This window comes from Pangasianodon hypophthalmus, chromosome 6 (genome assembly GCF_027358585.1).
Source record: "Pangasianodon hypophthalmus isolate fPanHyp1 chromosome 6, fPanHyp1.pri, whole genome shotgun sequence".
Lineage (NCBI taxonomy): Eukaryota > Metazoa > Chordata > Actinopteri > Siluriformes > Pangasiidae > Pangasianodon > Pangasianodon hypophthalmus.
The window spans coordinates 28,514,054-28,532,665 of record NC_069715.1 but is presented as its reverse complement, the minus strand read 5'-3'; the positions used below and the strand labels follow the sequence as shown (position 1 = coordinate 28,532,665).

Sequence of the window (18,612 nt, the reverse complement as noted above, 5' to 3'; positions counted from 1 at the left end):
ATGTAACTAAATGGATAAAAAGTAGGATGTGTTCTTTAATAAAATAAAACAAATGTATTAATGGTGCTTTGCTGTGGTATAAGAGGAATAAAATACTTCAGGATGTTTTGTTATTGGAAAATAATCAACTTAGGTGTGGTATCGGTGACTCACGCTTCATCACACCACCCTGTTGTTGATTATTTTCCTATAACAGCATGCTCCAAATGTTTTATTGCTCCATTAGTAAACCTTCTTTATATAGCATCCTATTTCTAAAAAAAAAAAAAAATCACAAGGTAAAATTCAAAGCAGTAATAAAATAAAAGCATTTATAAAGTGAAAAATGAGACATGAAAATAATTGTGCAACAATTTAATAATGTATGTATACACAAGAAAGAAGTTTTTATCCTGGAACTAAACAATGAGTCTACTGTAGCTTTTGCACATCTTTAATTTTTAACTGATTTTTAACAGATTATATAAGATTCTGTTGAAGCTGAGGTTTCTAACCAGAAGTCCAAATGAAAGAAACAACTGAGAATCCTGATGCAGAATCAGTTGCATGGTGACATTTGCACCACTTTTTTGGCAAGTTGTACATTTGTGTTGTTTACATGAGACTTCACACGTTGATTGTGTGAGAGATGGTTTTCCTGTTGTTGGGGCCCTGTTTGCTCTTTGTATTCATCTTCACAAGTGTAGCTGCTGAGATGTGACAGTATGCCGGGTGCCATTACTTTGCAGAGGGTGCTAAACGCTGCACAGGGTGTTGGGCTCGCTCGAGTGAGCAGGGGAACTCAAGGGGACTTGCTAAAATTGCATTAGCTCAGTGTTGCTCGTCACGTGGATATCATTACAGCTAGACGCTTGCAACATTCTTTGAAATACATTTTTTTTTGACATTATTATATACTCTGTTATTACGGATGTCTTTGGGTTTTTTTTTTTTAAGGAAGTGGTATCTCTTGAAAGGGGATTTACTTTTTTACAATTTTTCCTTATGTTTTTATAAAAAAAAAAAAAAAAAAAAAAAAAAAAAAAACCACTACCAGGGAAAAAACTCAGTAGGCACAATATATAAAAGATTGCATGTGATTTAAAACAATTATTTTGTTGTTGAACCTCCCTGAAATGAACTCTCATCAACCCTCAAATTCACACATTAACGAAGCCTCATAACCAAGCTAACTAAGAACCGTTTGCCATGCCTTGAGTCATATTTTCTGTCAGTTTTAAATCGACTTTCTGGACTGACGGCTTTTGTTCTTGCCTGAGCGCACGCAGGTTTGGAGGCACGAGGCGCGGATTTGTCTTTACAAGGCGTTAAGTGTAATTACGAAACCTGTCTCTTTGTTACACATGTGTTATACCAAACGACATGACAGATGTTAACCCGCCTACATTACACTGATCATATAGCAGTAAAATAGAAATTTATAGAGATCTAAAGGATTCTGCCAGAACTATTCATGTAAATATACTATTCTCAAACATGTTCCACTCTTTTAGATTTCTTTGGCTGTCATAAATGAAAAAAATGTAACAAATGTAAAATGACTAGAGATAAAACTGCTATGATTCTCCCAGCTTGGGAACCGCCGCACTAAATTCAACCACTTAGGCTTGTTTTTCTTTCTGATTAATAGAAAAGGCATGTCATTTTTACCAGAGAATAAACAGAAAAGCTTCGAAATATAATCTATGCAAAAGTTATAAATGTAAACACGTGTTTAATTTAATAAACACCTCAGATAGAACGCAGGCCTGATTTAGAAACCGTGCTGTGGAGAGTGGATTTATTAAATTTAACTGATTTAGATTTATCTTATCATCAGAAGGTGTGCATTATTTTTGTATAACCACATGGCTCGGACAGAAGTTGCATCAGTGTTAATATTAATGCGCTTGTTTTAATACCAGGGACTGGTATGGCAGATGCTCCACATAATCTAAGACTAATAAAGAGCAGATTTTAAAAAAATTTTCAAAGAAAACATATAATCGTTCGTGTGGTAACAGTTTTTTAGGAGACTTTTATTTAACATTTATGAAAGGAGTCTTGTGTGTACGTGCTTTGTAACAGTCACAGTGCTTTGTAAAGTTTTCCAGAACAGGAAAATTTTCAGGACAGAGGAGTTTATGCTTTTTGGTTTCTCGGTAAAATGACAAGCTGCGTTTTTTTTTTGAGAGAGAGAGAGAGAGAGAGAGAGAGAGAGAGAGAGAGCGAGCGAGCGGGGAGATGGTGGTGAGTGAACAACTGGTTATCGTAAATTAATGCAGGAACTTACATGTCCCTAGAATGTTCCAGAATATTAAATTTCAACTCTGTTAAAATGACGACGTGTCTTTCATTAGTAAACATTGTAATTGCTGGTAAATCGCTGTGGTGTACATGATGTGACACTGTGGTGTCTCACTCCAGACCATGTGGTCATAGGAAAATAATCCACTTTAGGATGGTAATCACTCTAGCATGGATTATTTTTGTAATAAAACGCACAACCTTGTCGTGTGTTATACCTTAGGTGTTATGCAATACGGGCTTGGGAGCTCACAGAGACATAAATCATAAACTTCCATACTGGCACTGCAGATTTTCTGGTTTTGTGTGTCAGGCTACAAACATGTGAATACCTGTTTACTGTTACCACCCTGACATTTTACATACCAGCACGTCCTGGAGTGTTTTAATCCTCAACTTGCTAACAATTACATTTTTTAACATTAAAGAATACCACATCATAGTGTTTATCCATTTATAGTTACATTTAATGTTGTGGAACATCTCCTTACAGAAACCTTCACCATATCAATGAATACATACATATTTTAATCCGAGTATGGGAATGAGCTGTTACTATAGAAACAATTGCATATTAGAACGAGCGCATTCATATAAACTGTTAAATAAAAAGTGCAGATCATCAGTCATCTGGTGGAGTGGACGACTTCTAGAGCTGTATGCTAATTACAGATTTAACGAGGAAGCTTCCTAAACCTAACCTTTACCAAAGATAAAGATAACAAGGTCAGAATTTTAAATAAGAACTTCATCATCTATGAACTCCAGTCTGCCTCATTCAACACAAGTCCACTGGCCAAAAATTCATACTTTGGGACTGTTTTTGATGAACAGTTTGCCTTCAGTCCATTAGCAGAGCTATAGATTTATTTACTCAACACACAACGACCGATGGTCAGATGTGGTCAGGAACGGTGCTCTTTAAATGTCACTACTTGTTTACTTTCCTCTTGTTCTCAGTGTGAGCTGCAGTTTTTGTCTTCTCAAGGTACCTGGAGGAGAACTGAAACCCAGCGCACTGTCTCGGGACCATAAAAGGCATTTACATCAGTGTTGAAACAGTGACCAGTGATCCTAGCGCTTTACTTTCATTGATTTAATATCACATTCAAAATTACGATCATTTCTCACCTCATAAAGATTGATTTAGATTTATGTAAATCTATGTCCGGTACTAATCTTTTCTCTTATACAATATTTTTTTGTTTTATTTTCTACAAAGCTATATGCTAAGAAATATGACATCATAACTCCTGCTAAAGTTTTGATGGTGTTTTAGTGCATTGCATCATTATTTTGTGTGTTAGATGTGTCAAAAGTACAGAATGCACCACACAACCTGCAGCCATTGTTTGAGATTCCTTTCATACCTTTACTGTAGATATTTTCAGTTCTTGTTCGCTCTGTGGGGGTTCTGGCTTCACTTTCCTTTTCAACCTGTGAAATATTACTTAAAGTAAATCGAGCGATGGAGTTGTCCAGTCTTTACACTTCTCTCGACGAGAAAGAATTACTTACTTTAGCAAAGATCTTTCATGTGCACCCATGACAGTGTTTACATGCGGAGAATTTCTGAATAAATTCATTCCGATTGCATGTTCCATATGAACTGTTTATATGTATCCTAATCTGGCTTTCTGTAGACAGTCTCCATTTGTATGCACGTTACACGCAATCTGATACAAAGTGCATATGGGGAGCATGAGTTAGTGAGTTAGTTCAGTTATTTCTGTTTCAGCAAAACTTCATCTAAAGGTCACTATTGCACAAACACTGTGAGGAAGAGTAGATAATGGCAGTAAAGTTGCTCATCAGTTGATATTTGCCTGACATTCAAGAGCAATGATGCGTATTATAAACTGCCTTTATACAAAAGTTAGTTCTGGTCTACTAATTTGATTGGTTGAGTGATGTTCCAAGAGTGCCTGTATTTCCTGTAACCACACTGCCACATTCCACTGTGTGGATCACTCCACTTGTCTTGTGTTCGTACACTTAAAATTCCACTTCCTAGTTCGAAACGGTTACTACAGTAGAGTTAGCGACATTATCAGCGGACAGGGCAAATGCTGGACTTAGCGAGGTCAATTCACACCAAGTCCTTCCAACTTCAGAGTTATTTTTAAATTTTATTCAATTATAACATTTTTAATGTTAGGTTACACGAAAAGTAATGTTGGATTTAAAACCTGAAAAAGGGTTAATACTCTTATTTAAGGATTTAACACTGAAAAAAAACAGCAATTTTTAAAAAAAAAAGTTTAAAGATTCAAAACTATACAAAAAAAAATCTGCTTTCAATCAGAGTTTGTAAGTGTTATTTTAAAAATACCTGTAATATGTCAGAAAAGTGTATTGTGATGTAATTTATTGTAATATCAATATTATATTGTCATATTGCCCTGTCCTACTCAGAAAGACAATACAGTTATTATGTTAAACCTTTTTGAAACGAGACACAATCATCATGACTCACAATGCGAGTCATTTTCGGCATAGTTTACAACATTTCATTCTTTTTGCCCTGAATGTTCTAAGCTCTTCATTGATGCACAAATTCTATAGACTTCTATAGCAGTGAACATAAAACACAGCTCTAATAGAAGTAGAAAGAACTGGCAAAACCTGCTACTCTAAAGGCATAGAGTTTTGGAAAGCATGCCGTCTGTGTGACTTTTTTTTTTTTCACCGTCCGGGAAGGAATACTTGCCTGGAAAGCTGCAGGAAGTCCGTCCTCCCGCTGCATTCTCTCAAGGCAAGGCACTGAGTTTGGGGGATTCCCCGTCTGTCCCAGTCTTTCACCCCGGGATAATTACCACCCTCGCCATAACATGCAGCATAAAACACAGACAGAGTGTAGGAGCATGACTTAGTAAGCAAGTGGTTTCCTTTTAACTGGCAAATGTTGATAAAGTTCATTACTGACTTCCCATCAGCTACAGAAAAAACAGAGTACACCTTGTGTAGATTATATATATATATATATATATATATATATATATATATAATATAAATATAAATTATATTATATTTATATATATATATATATATATATATATATATATATAATATAAATATAAATTATAATATATGTAATTTATAAAATATTATATTATATAATTTTTTTGCATTGTTGTGAACACAGATGTTGATTCAATGTAAATTATCAGAAAAGACTCCAAACTAAACTTGTTTGATTTAAAGTGATGCATAATCAGCTGTATTAGGGTCCACTGTAAATGATCTAGAACATTCTGTAAAAATTTGTACTTTGGTAGATTATATTAGACCAGCTTTAGCATCGCTTCACTGGCTGTCTGCTTCTTTACAACTGACTGTATAATTTTATCACTTGTTTTTATATCTTATAATAATAAAGCACCTTAATACATCTCTGAATGTCAGATAATGTTCCAAATCATGTCTACCATATATTAAACTTGAAAAGATCTGTAACAACTCACCAAAATTTGTACAATAAACAAATCACGCTCTCTCTCTCTCTCTCTCTCATATATATATATATATATATACACAGTATATATATATATATATGTATACCGATCAGCCATAACATTAAAACCAGCTGCCTTATATTGTGTAGGTCCCCCTTGTGCTGCCAAAATGGCTCTGACCCATCGCATGGACTCCACAAGACCTCTGAAGGTGTGCTGTAGTATCTGGCACCAAGACGTTAGCAGCAGATCCTTTAAATCCTGTAAGTTGTGAGGTGGGGCCTCCACAGATCGGACTTGTTTGTCCAGCACATCCCACAGATCCTCGATCGGATTGAGATCTGGGAATTTGGAAGTCAAGTCAACACCTTGAACTCTTTGTCATGTTCCTCAAACCATTCCTGAACAATTTTTGCAGTGTGGCACATTATCCTGCTGAAAGAGGCCACTGCCATGAGGGAATACCAGTGCCATGAAGGGGTGTACTTGGTCTGCAACAATGTTTAAGCAGGTGGTACGTGTCAAAGTAACATCCACATGAATGCCAGGAACCAACGTTTCCCAGCAGAACGTTGCCCAGGGCATCTCACTGCCTCCACCGGCTTACCTTCTTCCCATAGTGTATACTGGTGCCATCTCTTCCCCAGGTAAGTGACGCACACGCACCTGGCCGTCCACATGATGTAAAAGAAAACATGATTCATCAGACCAGTCCACTTTCTTCCATTGCTCCATGGTCCAGTTCTGATGCTCACGTGCCTGTTGTAGGAGCTTTCGGCGGTGGACAGGGGTCAGCATGGGCACTCTGAATGGTCTGCAGCTACGCAGCCCCATACACAGCGATGCACTGTATGTTATGACACCTTTCTATCATAGCCAGCATTAACTTTTTCAGCAGTTTGTGCTACAGTAGCTCTTCTGTGGGATCCGGCCAGATAGGCTAGCCTTCGCTCCCCATACGCATCAAGGAGCCTTGGGCACCCATGACCCTGTTGCCGGTTCACTGGTTGTTCTTCCCCGGACCATTTTTGGTAGGTACTAACCACTGCATACTGGGTACACCCCAAAATACCTGCCGTTTTGGAGATGCTTTGATCCAGACATCTAGCCATCACAATTTAGCCCTTGTCAGTGTTGCTCAGATCCTTATGCTTGCCCATTTTTCCTGCTTTGAGCACATCAACTTCGAGAGCTGACTGTTCAATTGCTGCCTAATATATCCCACCCCTTGAGAGGTGCCATTGTAACGAGATAATCAATGTTATTCACTTCACCGGTTAGTGTGTTTGTGTGTGTGTATGTATGTATGTATGTATATATATATATATATATATATATATATATATATATATATATACACACACACACACACACACACAGACACTGTATAAACCAAGTCAGTATATGTTGTTCACCCTTTTACAATGGCAATATTTCACTTAAGTATGTTTTAGAAGGCAATATTTTTACAATGGCAGTATTTCACTTAAGTAAGTTTTATAAGGAAAGCATATCGTAAGTTTTTCCGAGAATCTTTGAGAAGCTGCCATAGTTCTGCAAAAGCTTTGACTGTCCCCATTTTTCCCATATTTTTCTTCTTGTAAATGTATGACTGTGCCTGCCCCTGCTAATATTTTTGAGACAGAATAAGGAGCCAACATACTGCTTAAAATGCAGATGATTTTTACATGAACTTCATAAAAATAGTGTCATTACCTTTTCCTCTTTCTTTCCTCCTCTCCCTCTCTCAGTATCGTGCTTGGCTCCGGACCAGCTACAGGCCCAGCCCGTTTAAAGACCAAGAGCAGGTTTCGGCTTTACTCATCCTCTACGCAGAGCAGCAGGCTCAGGAGCGGCGGAGACGAGGAGACCAGGACTGGATGAACCAGGCTTCTGGTGTTTATGCTCTGCCTTACAGACGCTGTAATAGATGAGTGATCGCCTTACTGCACTAAAAAAACAAGAGCTACAGGCTCTTAATGACTGCTGCTCACCTGTATAACAACATACACTAAGCTTAACTGAGCTCAGTAATATCACTTTTACTGCTCTTAGTTAAGACTTTTAGGTTATTATGTCTGAATTAAAAACATAACCAAACCACTGAATGTATCATCAGTCCACTTCCAGTCAGCACAAATAAAAAAATAAAGTTGTGTATTGAATACAGTGATTACACTGAATCACTCTTCCTTAGGAAAGCACCTCTACTGATCGCTCCAGTGACATCTAGATTCATCATCAAGCTGTTTTCCTTTTTGATAAATAAATGTGCTCAGATTACCCGTCCACTGGAAAAGTTGTAATTTTTAACTTTTTTTATTTTTTTTTATTTTTAAATTACCCATCAGGTTACAACATGTTGTAATTTTTGATTTTTTTTAATTTATTTTTCTGTTAAATAAAAATGGTCAGACAACCCAATTACTGGCCAAGTTTTGCATTTTAGTTTTTTTTTTTTTTTATTTAATTTATTACCTGTCAGATTACCCATCCACTGGACAAGTTGTATTTTTAATTTTTATTTTTATTTATTTTTCTGTTAAATAAAAGTGGCCAGATTACCCATCCACTGCACAATAATAAAATAGTCAGGTTACCCATTCTTGAAGATATGTTTAAAATAAATAAATAAATAAATAAAATAAAATAAATTCTCTTAAATAAAAGCAGTCAGATTACCCGTCCACTAGACAAGTTGTAATCCAATCCTTTTTTTAAATTATTATTATTATTATTATTATTTAATTACACATCAGATTACTAGTCCTAGTATAGTTAAAATAAATTTACTATTATAGTTAAAATAAAAGTGATCAGATTACCCATCCACAGATTTTTTAAAACTGAAAGTGGATCACTTTTCCACAGACAAGTTGTATTTTTTTTTAAAAATGTTTCTTTCTTTTTTTTATTGAACGTTGTCAGATTACCCATCCATCAGACAAGAAGTTTCAATATTTGTTTTCTTTTTTTTTTTGCATTGTTGTGTACACAGAAATTGATTCAGTGTGAATTATCAGGAAAGAATCCAAACTAAACTTGTTTGATTTAAAGTGATGCATAATCAGCTGTATTAGGGTCCACTGTAAATGATCTAGAACATTCTGTAAAAATTTGTACTTTGGTCCTGTGCAAAATCTTCTGTTATTAAACACTATTCATGCTACTGATTAAGGCTGAATGTGAGCCAAAGTCTCTACAGATTTTATAGAGGATCTTATTGAATAAAGAATCTTTTTTTTTTTTTTTTTTACAAGGGCCCAGCTTCCCAACACAAGGCCCCTGTAAAAGAGCATCTCCCGTTCAGAGACAAGCAGAAACCTCAACCTGTGCTCACATCCTGAAAACAGGCCAAGAGCATGTGACGTTCACTTTCCAAGATCCGCTTTTCATGGTTTCCAGATGATACTTCCTGGCCGCAGGTTAGACCTCAGGTTGGCATGAAACGTTTAACCATTGTGAGGCCTAATCTATCAGCCATGGTGTTATACACATTGGTACACATAGTGTAGCAAGGAAGATTAAGACCACACAGCAGCTTACAGATAAGAGAACGTGTCTGTTAACTTTGGAGGTTATTCTAAAGACACCTCCACGTTAATACAACTGTGCTGATAATGTTTTATTAGTAACATGCGTTCAAAAGAGTAAGCATGAACAATGTGTACAGTGGTCTATCTGTAAAATTATTTCATAAGAGATGTTACATCAGCTGTGACATATTCCAAGGAAAGGCTCTGGATCCAGCTTGACTCTGACCAGGATAAAGTGCTTTCTGAAGATGAATGAAGGAGTTGTTATATCAAATAGTGCAAGGGTTGGAGGGTTAGCAGCAGGTAATGTTGCTGCCTCACAGCTCCAAGGTCCCTGATTCGATCCTGAGCTGGAGACCCATCCAGGCTGTATTCCCGCCTCACACCCAGTTGTCCGGGGACAGGCTCCCGATCCACCATGACTCTGACCAGGATAGACAGAATAATCTTTTGGGGAGGTGGGAGGAAACTGGAGAACCCAGAGGAAAACCATGCAGACATGGTGAGAACGTCAAACTCCACACAGACAGCAACCCGACCTTAGGATCCAGGTTGGAGCTGTGAGGCGGTAACACGACCCGCTGCCCCACTGCGCTGCCCATGCATTTATGTACTTATTTATATCCTTCCTGCCTTACTTCCAAATAAAAGTGGTCATCATGCCCACTGGACAATTTGTAACTCTTTTTTTCCATTTACACTTACTGAAAGTGAGCGTGTAAATAACTAACTAAATAAATAAATAAAATTCACTGGATCCTGAGTTGTAATAATTGCAGTGTGTCATATGTAAACGTGGAATATCTGACATAAAAATAAGAAGTGTTTGAAAGTTTGCATACCCTCCAGCAACAAGACATTAAGTGTGTTAGTTTTCACCTTTTTTTTTTGCTTTCACAACTTTTTTCCTATCTATCTATCTATCTATCTATCTATATACTCGCACCCACACAAACACTATATACACTATATATAGGAAAAAAGTATACACACTATATACACACACACACACACACACACACATTATGTATGTATGTATGTATGTGTGTGTGTATGTGTGTGTGTGTGTGTAGTTTTCACAACTTTTCCCCTGTGTGTGTGTACACACCCACACCCACCCAAACACACACCCACACCCACACCCACTTTATATATATATATATATATACACACAGACATACACACGCACACTATATACACACTATATACACACTATATACACACTATATCCACTAATAAATGTAACTGTACTTGTAGTTTTGTTGAAAAGCAAACATGGCGGCTGACATGGCACAGGAAACAGCTCGCGCGGGTCTCTGCGGGTTTTTAAATCAGCGTGGACGTTACAGAAACCTTTGGTGATCATTATATAACAGCACCCAAGACTGTAAAATCCCTTTTCCATGGAATAGCAGCCCACCCCGGAGCACCTCCGAGGCTGATTTCTCGTAAACTACACAGCTTCGAAGAACTCAGGTCTTCCTCCGAAGAGGACGCGTCACAGCCCAGCGTGTTCTGATTGGACGCGTGGGCGTTTGGGGGGCGTGGCCATGCGTTCATTCACACAGAATAACCCGTAAGGCTTTTCTCAGTATTAAATCACAGAGTGGTCGAGCTGTGGGATATTATCTCCTAAACTGCAGGTGGAAGTTCTTTCTTTCTCTCTTCAGCAGCTCACAGAGGTGAATAAGAGGAGGTAAAGTGTCTCTGAAAGAAGTCACTACACATTAATGATGGATTTAAATCTAATAATGATGAATGATGTATTGTATTGTATTGTATTGTATATTGACAGGCTGATTGGAAGATGAATCCAGGAGGACGGAGGCTGAAGCAGTGGCTCATAGAGCAGATTAACAGTAATATTTATTCAGGCTTGCTGTGGGAGGATGAAGCTCACACCATGTTCCGCATCCCATGGAAACACGCCGGGAAACAGGACTATAACCAAGAGGTGGACGCCTCCATTTTTAAAGTAGGCACATCAGTTTATTATTATTATTATTATTATTATTATTATTATTATTATTATTATTGTTCAGTTTCGTATTCCTTCTGTTCACCTTCACTGGCCATGTGGGAAAAATATCAAACACTTGTCCTAAATGCAATGGTGCATAAAAAAAAAAAAGAAAAAAAATTTTGCACTTCATTTTTTTCTTGCAATGCATACACTTCTTAACATTTCAAATATAATTTTTATGTATTTTAAATAGAAATCTTGAATTTGTTTTAGAAAAATCTAGTTGAGTATAAAGGTTTTCACCCTCCATGGCTGGTTTATGAAAAAAAAAAAAAAAAAGGATCTAAAAGCTGTTCAGAGGATATGAAAGATGTTGGAGGTGGTTATAAGGAAAAAGAAAAAGAAGGGTGTACAAGTTTTTTTTTTTTTTTTTTAAAAAAGAATATTTATATCACATTTAGAAAAGAGAGGTGCAAAATTTGGGTCATAAGAACAATGGTGCATATATATATAAAAAAAAACCCTAGAATGCATTTTATATTGAGGCAAACTCAGTATTTGAGATTATATTTTAAAAAATCATTTATTTTCTTTTTATTTTTACACTCAAATGTAAGGACAAACGTATAGAAATTATAAATGAAGTTTCTTGTACATTATAAGCATAAAAAGTAAAAAAAAAACTATGCGTTTTAGATAAAAGACATGGAATAACTGACAACAAATGACTCATTTAGAGAAACGTTCGAACGTTTTGCATACGCTGTAACAGTAAGACATTTAGTGTGCAAGGTTTCACACACATTCCTTTGTTATTGCAAATTATATTACAAATAGTCAGCAGGTGTATGTTAAGATAAAAAAATAAAATAAATATAAATTAATTTAAAAAAAATCTCAAATATTGAGTGTTGCTTAAGCTTACAATCATTACAAACTCAAGATAAAGTGCATTATAGTTTTGGGGATTTTTTTAAAATTATTTTTATTTTAATTTTTTTTTTTAATGTGCACTATTGACATTATGGCCAAAAGTTTGCACCTCTCTTTCCTAAATGTGATATAATAAATTCTGGACACGATTTTTGTCATATAAATGCCTTCCAGTTTCTTTCATATCAGCTTTTGGATTCTTTCAGTTGCATTATTTCCCTAAAATGGGAGGATGCAAACATTTGCACTCAACTATATTTTTTACACTAACAATTAAAGAAGTAAGAATTGCATGCAAAGACACTCTCTCTTAGGTGGTGATCACAAACCCCAATCAGCATTTAAGTGTATTGGTTTATTTATTTACAGCATTTAAATCTGTTGAAATGAATAATAATATGATCTTAACCGCTTAATAATATGATTATTTAACCCCTTAATGGGACACATGGGATTGTTAATGGGAACTGTATTCCTCAGGCTTGTTACTAAATATTTGTAACTGTAGTTCCTGAATAAGAAAAATAATTCAATAATTACAATACAGAGTTAAAGTCTACATGGTCTGTGGTGTCTTGCAGGCCTGGGCGGTGTTTAAGGGCAAGTTTAAAGAAGGGGATAAAGCTGAACCTGCTACGTGGAAGACCAGACTCCGATGCGCGCTCAACAAAAGTCCAGACTTCGAGGAGGTAACGGACCGCTCGCAACTGGACATCTCCGAGCCGTACAAGGTGTACAGGATTGTCCCTGAGGAAGAGCAGAAGTGTGAGTGTGTTTGTTATGTTTCAGCTATACAGAAGGATTTTTATCGCTAATCAATATAGCTTTTCTCTTTAATAAGAACTTATAACGCTAAAGAATATTTCCTTCGTTCAGTAGGTAAAAACGTCAGCCCGACCTTGAATATGAGCTGCCCAAATGATGGAGTCGATATGGTTTGCAACACACCTGATCTCGATCAACTCATTAAAGAGGTGAGGATGGTCTCAGTATCCACAGCGCCGTTGAATTCTCGATTCTGATTGGTCAGTTTCATTTTCTGTACCAGCAGCTCTGACAGTAGTTCCGGCCCAAAGGCAGATCACAAGTTTATATATTAATACACTCATTCTAATGGTTTAAAAAAAACAAATGTGTATAATTGTTGTTCTTGTGAAGTTTTCTGTAAAGAGAAGTTTATTTAACATTTATGGAAGGAGTCTCCAGTGTCAGGGCTTTGTAACAGTCAGAGGTAAAGCAGAAACACAGGAAAATCTTCAGGACTTCATGCTTTGCACTTATTGTTTTGTGGACGATCCACAGCAATAAATGGTTAACAAAAAGTTTTTAAAAAATCAATAAAAATTTTAATTGTTGGCAAATTGCTGTCCTAAAAGAGGAAATAAACATTTCAGGTTGTGATGTTATAGGAAAATAATCAACTTCAGCGTGGTAACAATAACTCCTCTTCATCTCACCACCCTGTTGTTGATTATTTTCCTTTAACAGCACGCCCCCAAGTGTTTCATTCCTTTCTTAACATATCATTGGGATGAAATCTAAACTTAAACACATTGAAATTAATTGCAATACTGTTTTTTTTTTCTGTGCAGGCATCTGACGAATACACAGGCATTATCAAGAGAAGCCATTCTCCTATGGATGAGAATTGCAACGTTCAGTCGCCTCAGGAGTTCTGGCATCAGGGTTCTCCTAACGGTAAAGCACTTACACACACCCATACTGAGATTTACACACTCTCTGTGTGAAAGAAAAAACAGGAACAAAGTATCATCACCTCTAAATCACAGAGTTCACAGTGAAAAGTAAAACTAAAACACATTCCCTTGCAACTTATCAATGCGCTGTATTATAAAAACGATTTCTTCGCTCTGGGATCGTTCACTTTGCTGTCTCATGCTGATTTTTTTTTTTTTGGCTTAAATGAACTGACTGTGTGAAACTGACATGTTTTTACACTCCAGCACATGAGAGCTGAAAAAGCATTTGTGCTTTTTCAGTTTTGCATGCTTAGGAGGACAGATTTCCTAATTTCCTTTAGAAAGTTGCTGATTTTGCATTCGTGGTCCCATGAGTATTAACTCAAAGAGCTGAAAAGGGTTTAGACGCATGATTCATGATTCGTGTGAGGGGTCAGCTTTGTTGCGACTTTTGCAATTGCTATTCAAAATAAATAATAATGTATATATTTTTTCTTTTTTACATTTACAGTTCTTCCCGTTCATCCGGACACGTCACCAATAAACTCATTTAATTCTGGTAGGTAGTGTCTGCTCTCTTGTCTGTTTCATAAATATGCAAAAAAAAAAAAAAAAAAAGAACAACACACACTGCATTCTTATTACTATTCTTTTGTCTTGTCAAAATCCAGATCTCAGCATTCTTGTAGAAGTTTTTTTCACTGCTCACACGCACTTATGTAGTACTGGATATTAGCCACGTTAAAGCAGCAAGAAAATGTAAAATTGTATTTTATAAATACCCAATGTATAATGTAAATACACTATTCCTATAATATTTATGTGATTGTTTTCACAAATCATCTTCATGTCTTCTCAAAAATGAGATGTGATGAAATGCACTTTAACAGTTTTCCAGTCATATTGTGTTAAATTGTGTTCGAGAAACAAAATACACACATTTGACCTTGTTACTCTCTCAGATTAAATATGAAATATTACTAAATATGTTTTCTGTAATGTAAAAAAAATAATTTTTCTTCATTGGTGCATTTTGATAAATATTTTCGGTTTCATGCCACCTGAAGAGAAACCATTTTTGGTTCCAAAAAGAACCTATTCTTTTATCGTATAACTCTAAACTTCATTTTTTTTAAGTGTATTACATAAATTGATCATTCTTATAACATAGCTGTAAAGTTTATTTGTAATTTGGTTCCGCGTTTTGGAATAAAATATCAGGTTCTTTGTGTTTCTCCCAGCTTACAGACAACATTATCTGAACTTTCAGTATGCAAAAGGTTCTATGAAGGTTACATTAAAGAAGGGTTTTCCTTGGGATCTTTGCATAGTTAAAGGTTCTAAGCTTCCTGATGGGGTTCTACTCACTCTTATAGAAAACCCCTCAGTGGCAAAAGAAAAAATATGGTGTAGTTAAGGTTTGAGGGACACTGTTCTAAAGATTGTCACTCATAATGTTCTCAGTTAGTTTGTCGAACATTATGGACATTTTTGTGTTAAGGTTCCTTGAGCGTAGAATCCTGAAAGGCTCTTCGGTTTGTCCCACTAGGACAAGGTTCTACAAAAGAGTGTTTCCTTTTCTCTTAGAAAGCTCGGAGTCTTTACCATCCAAAGAACCCAAGAAGAACCCGTTGTGTTCCACGTGTATAATTCAAAATGTTGCAGCAACGTTGTAGGAACGTTACTTGAAAAATTTCTTGGAACAAATTTAATTCAGCATCGTTTTAGGAGCCAAAAGTTTCTCCCGCTGCAATGTTTGTTATTTTTTCAATTAAAAGGTGCTTCATTTAAAATGACACTCTTGTTAAAACGGGTTCTTCAAGGGCTTTATGGTGTTAGAAAAAATATGAAATGCAACTCTTAAGAGTTCTGTTGTTGTAGCTAATAGAAACATATAAAGGTTCCATGTAGAACCCTATCAGTGTTTTGCAGCTCCAATGAGAACCATTTTAGGAAGCTTTTAGGAAGGCCACTTAATTATCAGAAGAACCCTTGAGGTACACCTTTTTCCAAGAGTGCATTTGGATTCCTTCGTAAAAGAGAAACCATTTTAGGACTCCATGCTGAAGGACACTTTATGGTTCTAGATTCACCTTTTTTATTTATATTTATAATAAAATGTCCTCTCTCTCCCTGTGTGTGTCTGTGTGTCCAGCGTTTGCTCAGATGATGATCAGTTTCTATTATGGAGGAAAGCTGATGGGCCACACACTGATCAGTCACAGTGATGGCTGTCGGATCTCGCCCTGCCAGCCACCTGTCTCCAACGCGCTGCTGTACGGCTCGGACAGCCTGCAGACCGTACGCTTCCCGCCTGTGGACCTCATCGACAACGAGCGCCAGCGCTACGTCACCTGCAAGCTGTTCGGGCACCTGGAGCGCGGCGTTCTGCTGCGCGCCAACCGCGAGGGCATCTTCATCAAACGCCTGTGTCAGAGCCGAGTGTTCTGGAGCGGCCAGGACTCCCAGTACAGCTCCGGCGTCAGCAAACTGGAGAGAGACGCTGTAGTCAAGATCTTCGACAATAACAGGTTTTTGCAGGGTGAGACAAAAGATGCTCATCTCAGACACATTTACAATCAGCAAGTGTGCCTATGTGTGTGTGTCTGTGTGTGTATATACACACACGTGTGTGTTGACCGAGGCTGTGTGTTCCTCAGCACTGCAGATGTATCAGGATAATCAGTACCCGGCTCCGGACCCCACGGTCTCGCTGTGTTTTGGAGAAGAGTTTGCTGACTTCAGCACTGCGAAGAACAAGCTGATCATTGTGCAGGTAAATATGAGAAAAGTGGTTCATGTCAAACCCTCTACAGCTCAGTGTTTTCAGAAACCTGAGAACTCTTTAAGTACCCTGGAGTGCAGATTGGGTCACTGGGCTGCAACATAATTATAATTCTTTATATGTTTCAATAGTAAAGATTATTATATAACACCATGTTACATTCTCACTTCTGATTGGTCAGAAGATGTTGATTCATTTTTTATAACTGCAGCTCTGACAGTAATGCAGCAACAAATCACACGTTTACATTAATACATTATCGTTTCTATGGTAACAAACCCTCCGCGTAATCTAAACCTAATAATAAACGGTTTTAAAAAAGACGTTTAGTTAATCTATATGGAAGGAGTCTCCAGTGTCAGCACCTTGTAACAGTCAGAGGTAAAGCTGTAGCCTTACGTTTTCTGACATTTTTCTAGTTTTTTTGTCTTATTAACTTCATGGGAGAGAAAAAGACAGGCTGGTGAGGGAATGACTGTAATGGAAGTGACTTTTGCGGACTTTCCACAGCATCAAATGTAACCACAAATGGATAAAAAGTATATCATTCTTTAATAAATAAAAGCAATTATCGTTAGCAAATTGCTGTGGTATAAGGGGAATAAAACACTTCAGGACATGGGGATGCAGGGCAATGATCGACTTCTGGGTCATTGACTGTTTTCCTATAACAGCACAACACTGTTTTATTCCTTGCTTATTAACACAAGTGGATGATTCTGAACAGAATTTAACACGTCTGTGCACACTGAAAAGAAGAAAAAAAATCTTAAACATGCATTTTATCATGTTTGGTCTTTTTATTTATATTTCAATTCATTTTAATCAGTTTATCTTCTCGTAGTAGTTTATCTTTCTGCAAAGCACTTAAATTTGGATTTTAGATATCAGAGAACCACATTGCTCAATTTGGGTTATGTCTATGAAGATCTTGACAATATAATAGAACTGTATTTAAAACAAGTTAAAGTTTTTTATTATTTTTCAGTCCTAAGGACTTAATAAAAGCAAATTAAACTTTTTGCTTTTAGAATGATATCAATATAGTTTATTCTTTTTGGCAAAGATACAGAATACATTAAACCTGCAAAAGACATGCTTCTTAGTTTAATAATCATGTGTATAAACACAGAAGTATTAACAGTTACCCCTGACTGAAAGAAAACATTTCACAATTTACAAACTGCACTTCTCTGTAAAGCTTTTACATCATTAATGTTACTATTCTCAAGATTAGGCCAAGTTTTCATTTCAAATTCTATGAGATTGTAGTACTGAAGCTCAGCTCCACTCAACATTAACCCTGAGTATGTAAATGATTCAGATTTGATCTTGTAAATATCCCAAGTCCTAAAACTTGTTGTTGCTGTGAACAGATCACGGCTGCAAAATGTCAGCAGCTGCTGGACGCAGTGACGGCTCACCGAGCTCAGTACAGCAGCAACCTGGAGATCTCAGACGAGCTTTCCAGTGATCAGATGGCTCGCATTTACCAGGATATTTGCAACTACTCTGTTCCACCGCGACCCCCATGCTATAGAGACAACCTGCCCATCATCGCCTGAAAAGCAAATCTGAATCCAGCTCGGATCAACAAGCATCTCACAAACAGACTGTTACAAAAAATCAATGAAAATCAACAACAAAAACATTTGTAAGCATTATCAGTTTAGTGTGGTTCAATAAAGCTACATGTAGCGTCATGTTTTCTCAGGAAATCTCATAAAGAAAATGTTCTCAGGGAAGGTTGTTTTTTTTTTTTAATATATATTTTGTTATAAAATGTACTTCTCAATCTTTGGATTACTATTTTTTGGTAGTTTTATATGCAACCTGGCCTTTTTTTTTTTTTTTTTTAAAGATTATCTACTCAAATGTGGGCAAGTATCTTGAGCTAATAAGTAGATAGGTTTTACTATCTTCAGCTTTTTGTATTGTGACATTTTGAAATAAA

At 36.6% G+C, this 18,612-nt stretch overlaps 2 protein-coding genes and 2 long non-coding RNA genes across 6 annotated transcripts in view; 2 read left to right on the top strand and 2 right to left on the bottom strand.

Annotated features, from left to right (window-relative positions):
• LOC113526961 (uncharacterized) overlaps positions 1–4,567 on the bottom strand; it is a 21,617-nt gene extending 17,050 nt beyond the window's left edge. Inside the window, exon 1 of the long non-coding RNA XR_003402825.3 lies at positions 3,657–4,567. This is a non-coding gene — a long non-coding RNA (uncharacterized LOC113526961). The remainder of the gene's footprint in view (positions 1–3,656) is intronic.
• Positions 1–8,369, top strand: part of dusp22a (dual specificity phosphatase 22a) — a 22,073-nt gene extending 13,704 nt beyond the window's left edge. Inside the window, exon 7 of the mRNA XM_026914419.3 lies at positions 7,493–8,369. Coding sequence (XP_026770220.2) covers positions 7,493–7,675 — 183 coding nt within the window. The 3' untranslated portion in view covers positions 7,676–8,369. The remainder of the gene's footprint in view (positions 1–7,492) is intronic.
• On the bottom strand, positions 7,492–10,770 carry LOC128318513 (uncharacterized). Its single transcript, XR_008301884.1, has 2 exons — positions 10,529–10,770; positions 7,492–7,662 (listed from the first exon to the last, which is right to left on the bottom strand). It is a non-coding gene; the product is annotated as an uncharacterized LOC128318513 (long non-coding RNA).
• On the top strand, positions 10,771–18,612 carry irf8 (interferon regulatory factor 8). 3 transcript variants are annotated; one of them, XM_053234731.1, is made up of 9 exons: positions 10,771–10,959; positions 11,073–11,252; positions 12,755–12,938; positions 13,050–13,147; positions 13,766–13,871; positions 14,385–14,432; positions 16,029–16,415; positions 16,534–16,649; positions 18,035–18,612. In XM_053234731.1, exons 2-9 carry the CDS (start codon positions 11,085–11,087, stop codon positions 18,221–18,223), a joined length of 1,296 nt encoding a protein of 431 aa, XP_053090706.1. In that variant the 5' UTR covers positions 10,771–10,959; positions 11,073–11,084; the 3' UTR covers positions 18,224–18,612. The 3 variants fall into 3 exon arrangements, with proteins under 3 accessions (XP_053090706.1, XP_026770218.3, XP_053090705.1); XM_026914417.3 differs by having other exon boundaries at positions 10,771–10,973; positions 13,053–13,147; XM_053234730.1 differs by having other exon boundaries at positions 10,771–10,973; positions 18,035–18,611.

What these genes read in the sequence shown, in the direction of transcription:
- irf8 (XM_053234731.1), top strand. Translation starts at nt 11,085, where the DNA reads ATGAATCCAGGAGGACGGAGGCTGAAGCAGTGGCTCATAGAGCAGATT. An exon ending in TCGATCAACTCATTAAAGAG is followed by an intron (nt 13,148 to 13,765) that starts GTGAGGATGGTC and finishes TTTTCTGTGCAG; the next exon opens with GCATCTGACGAATACACAGG. An exon ending in AATAAACTCATTTAATTCTG is followed by an intron (nt 14,433 to 16,028) that starts GTAGGTAGTGTC and finishes CTGTGTGTCCAG; the next exon opens with CGTTTGCTCAGATGATGATC.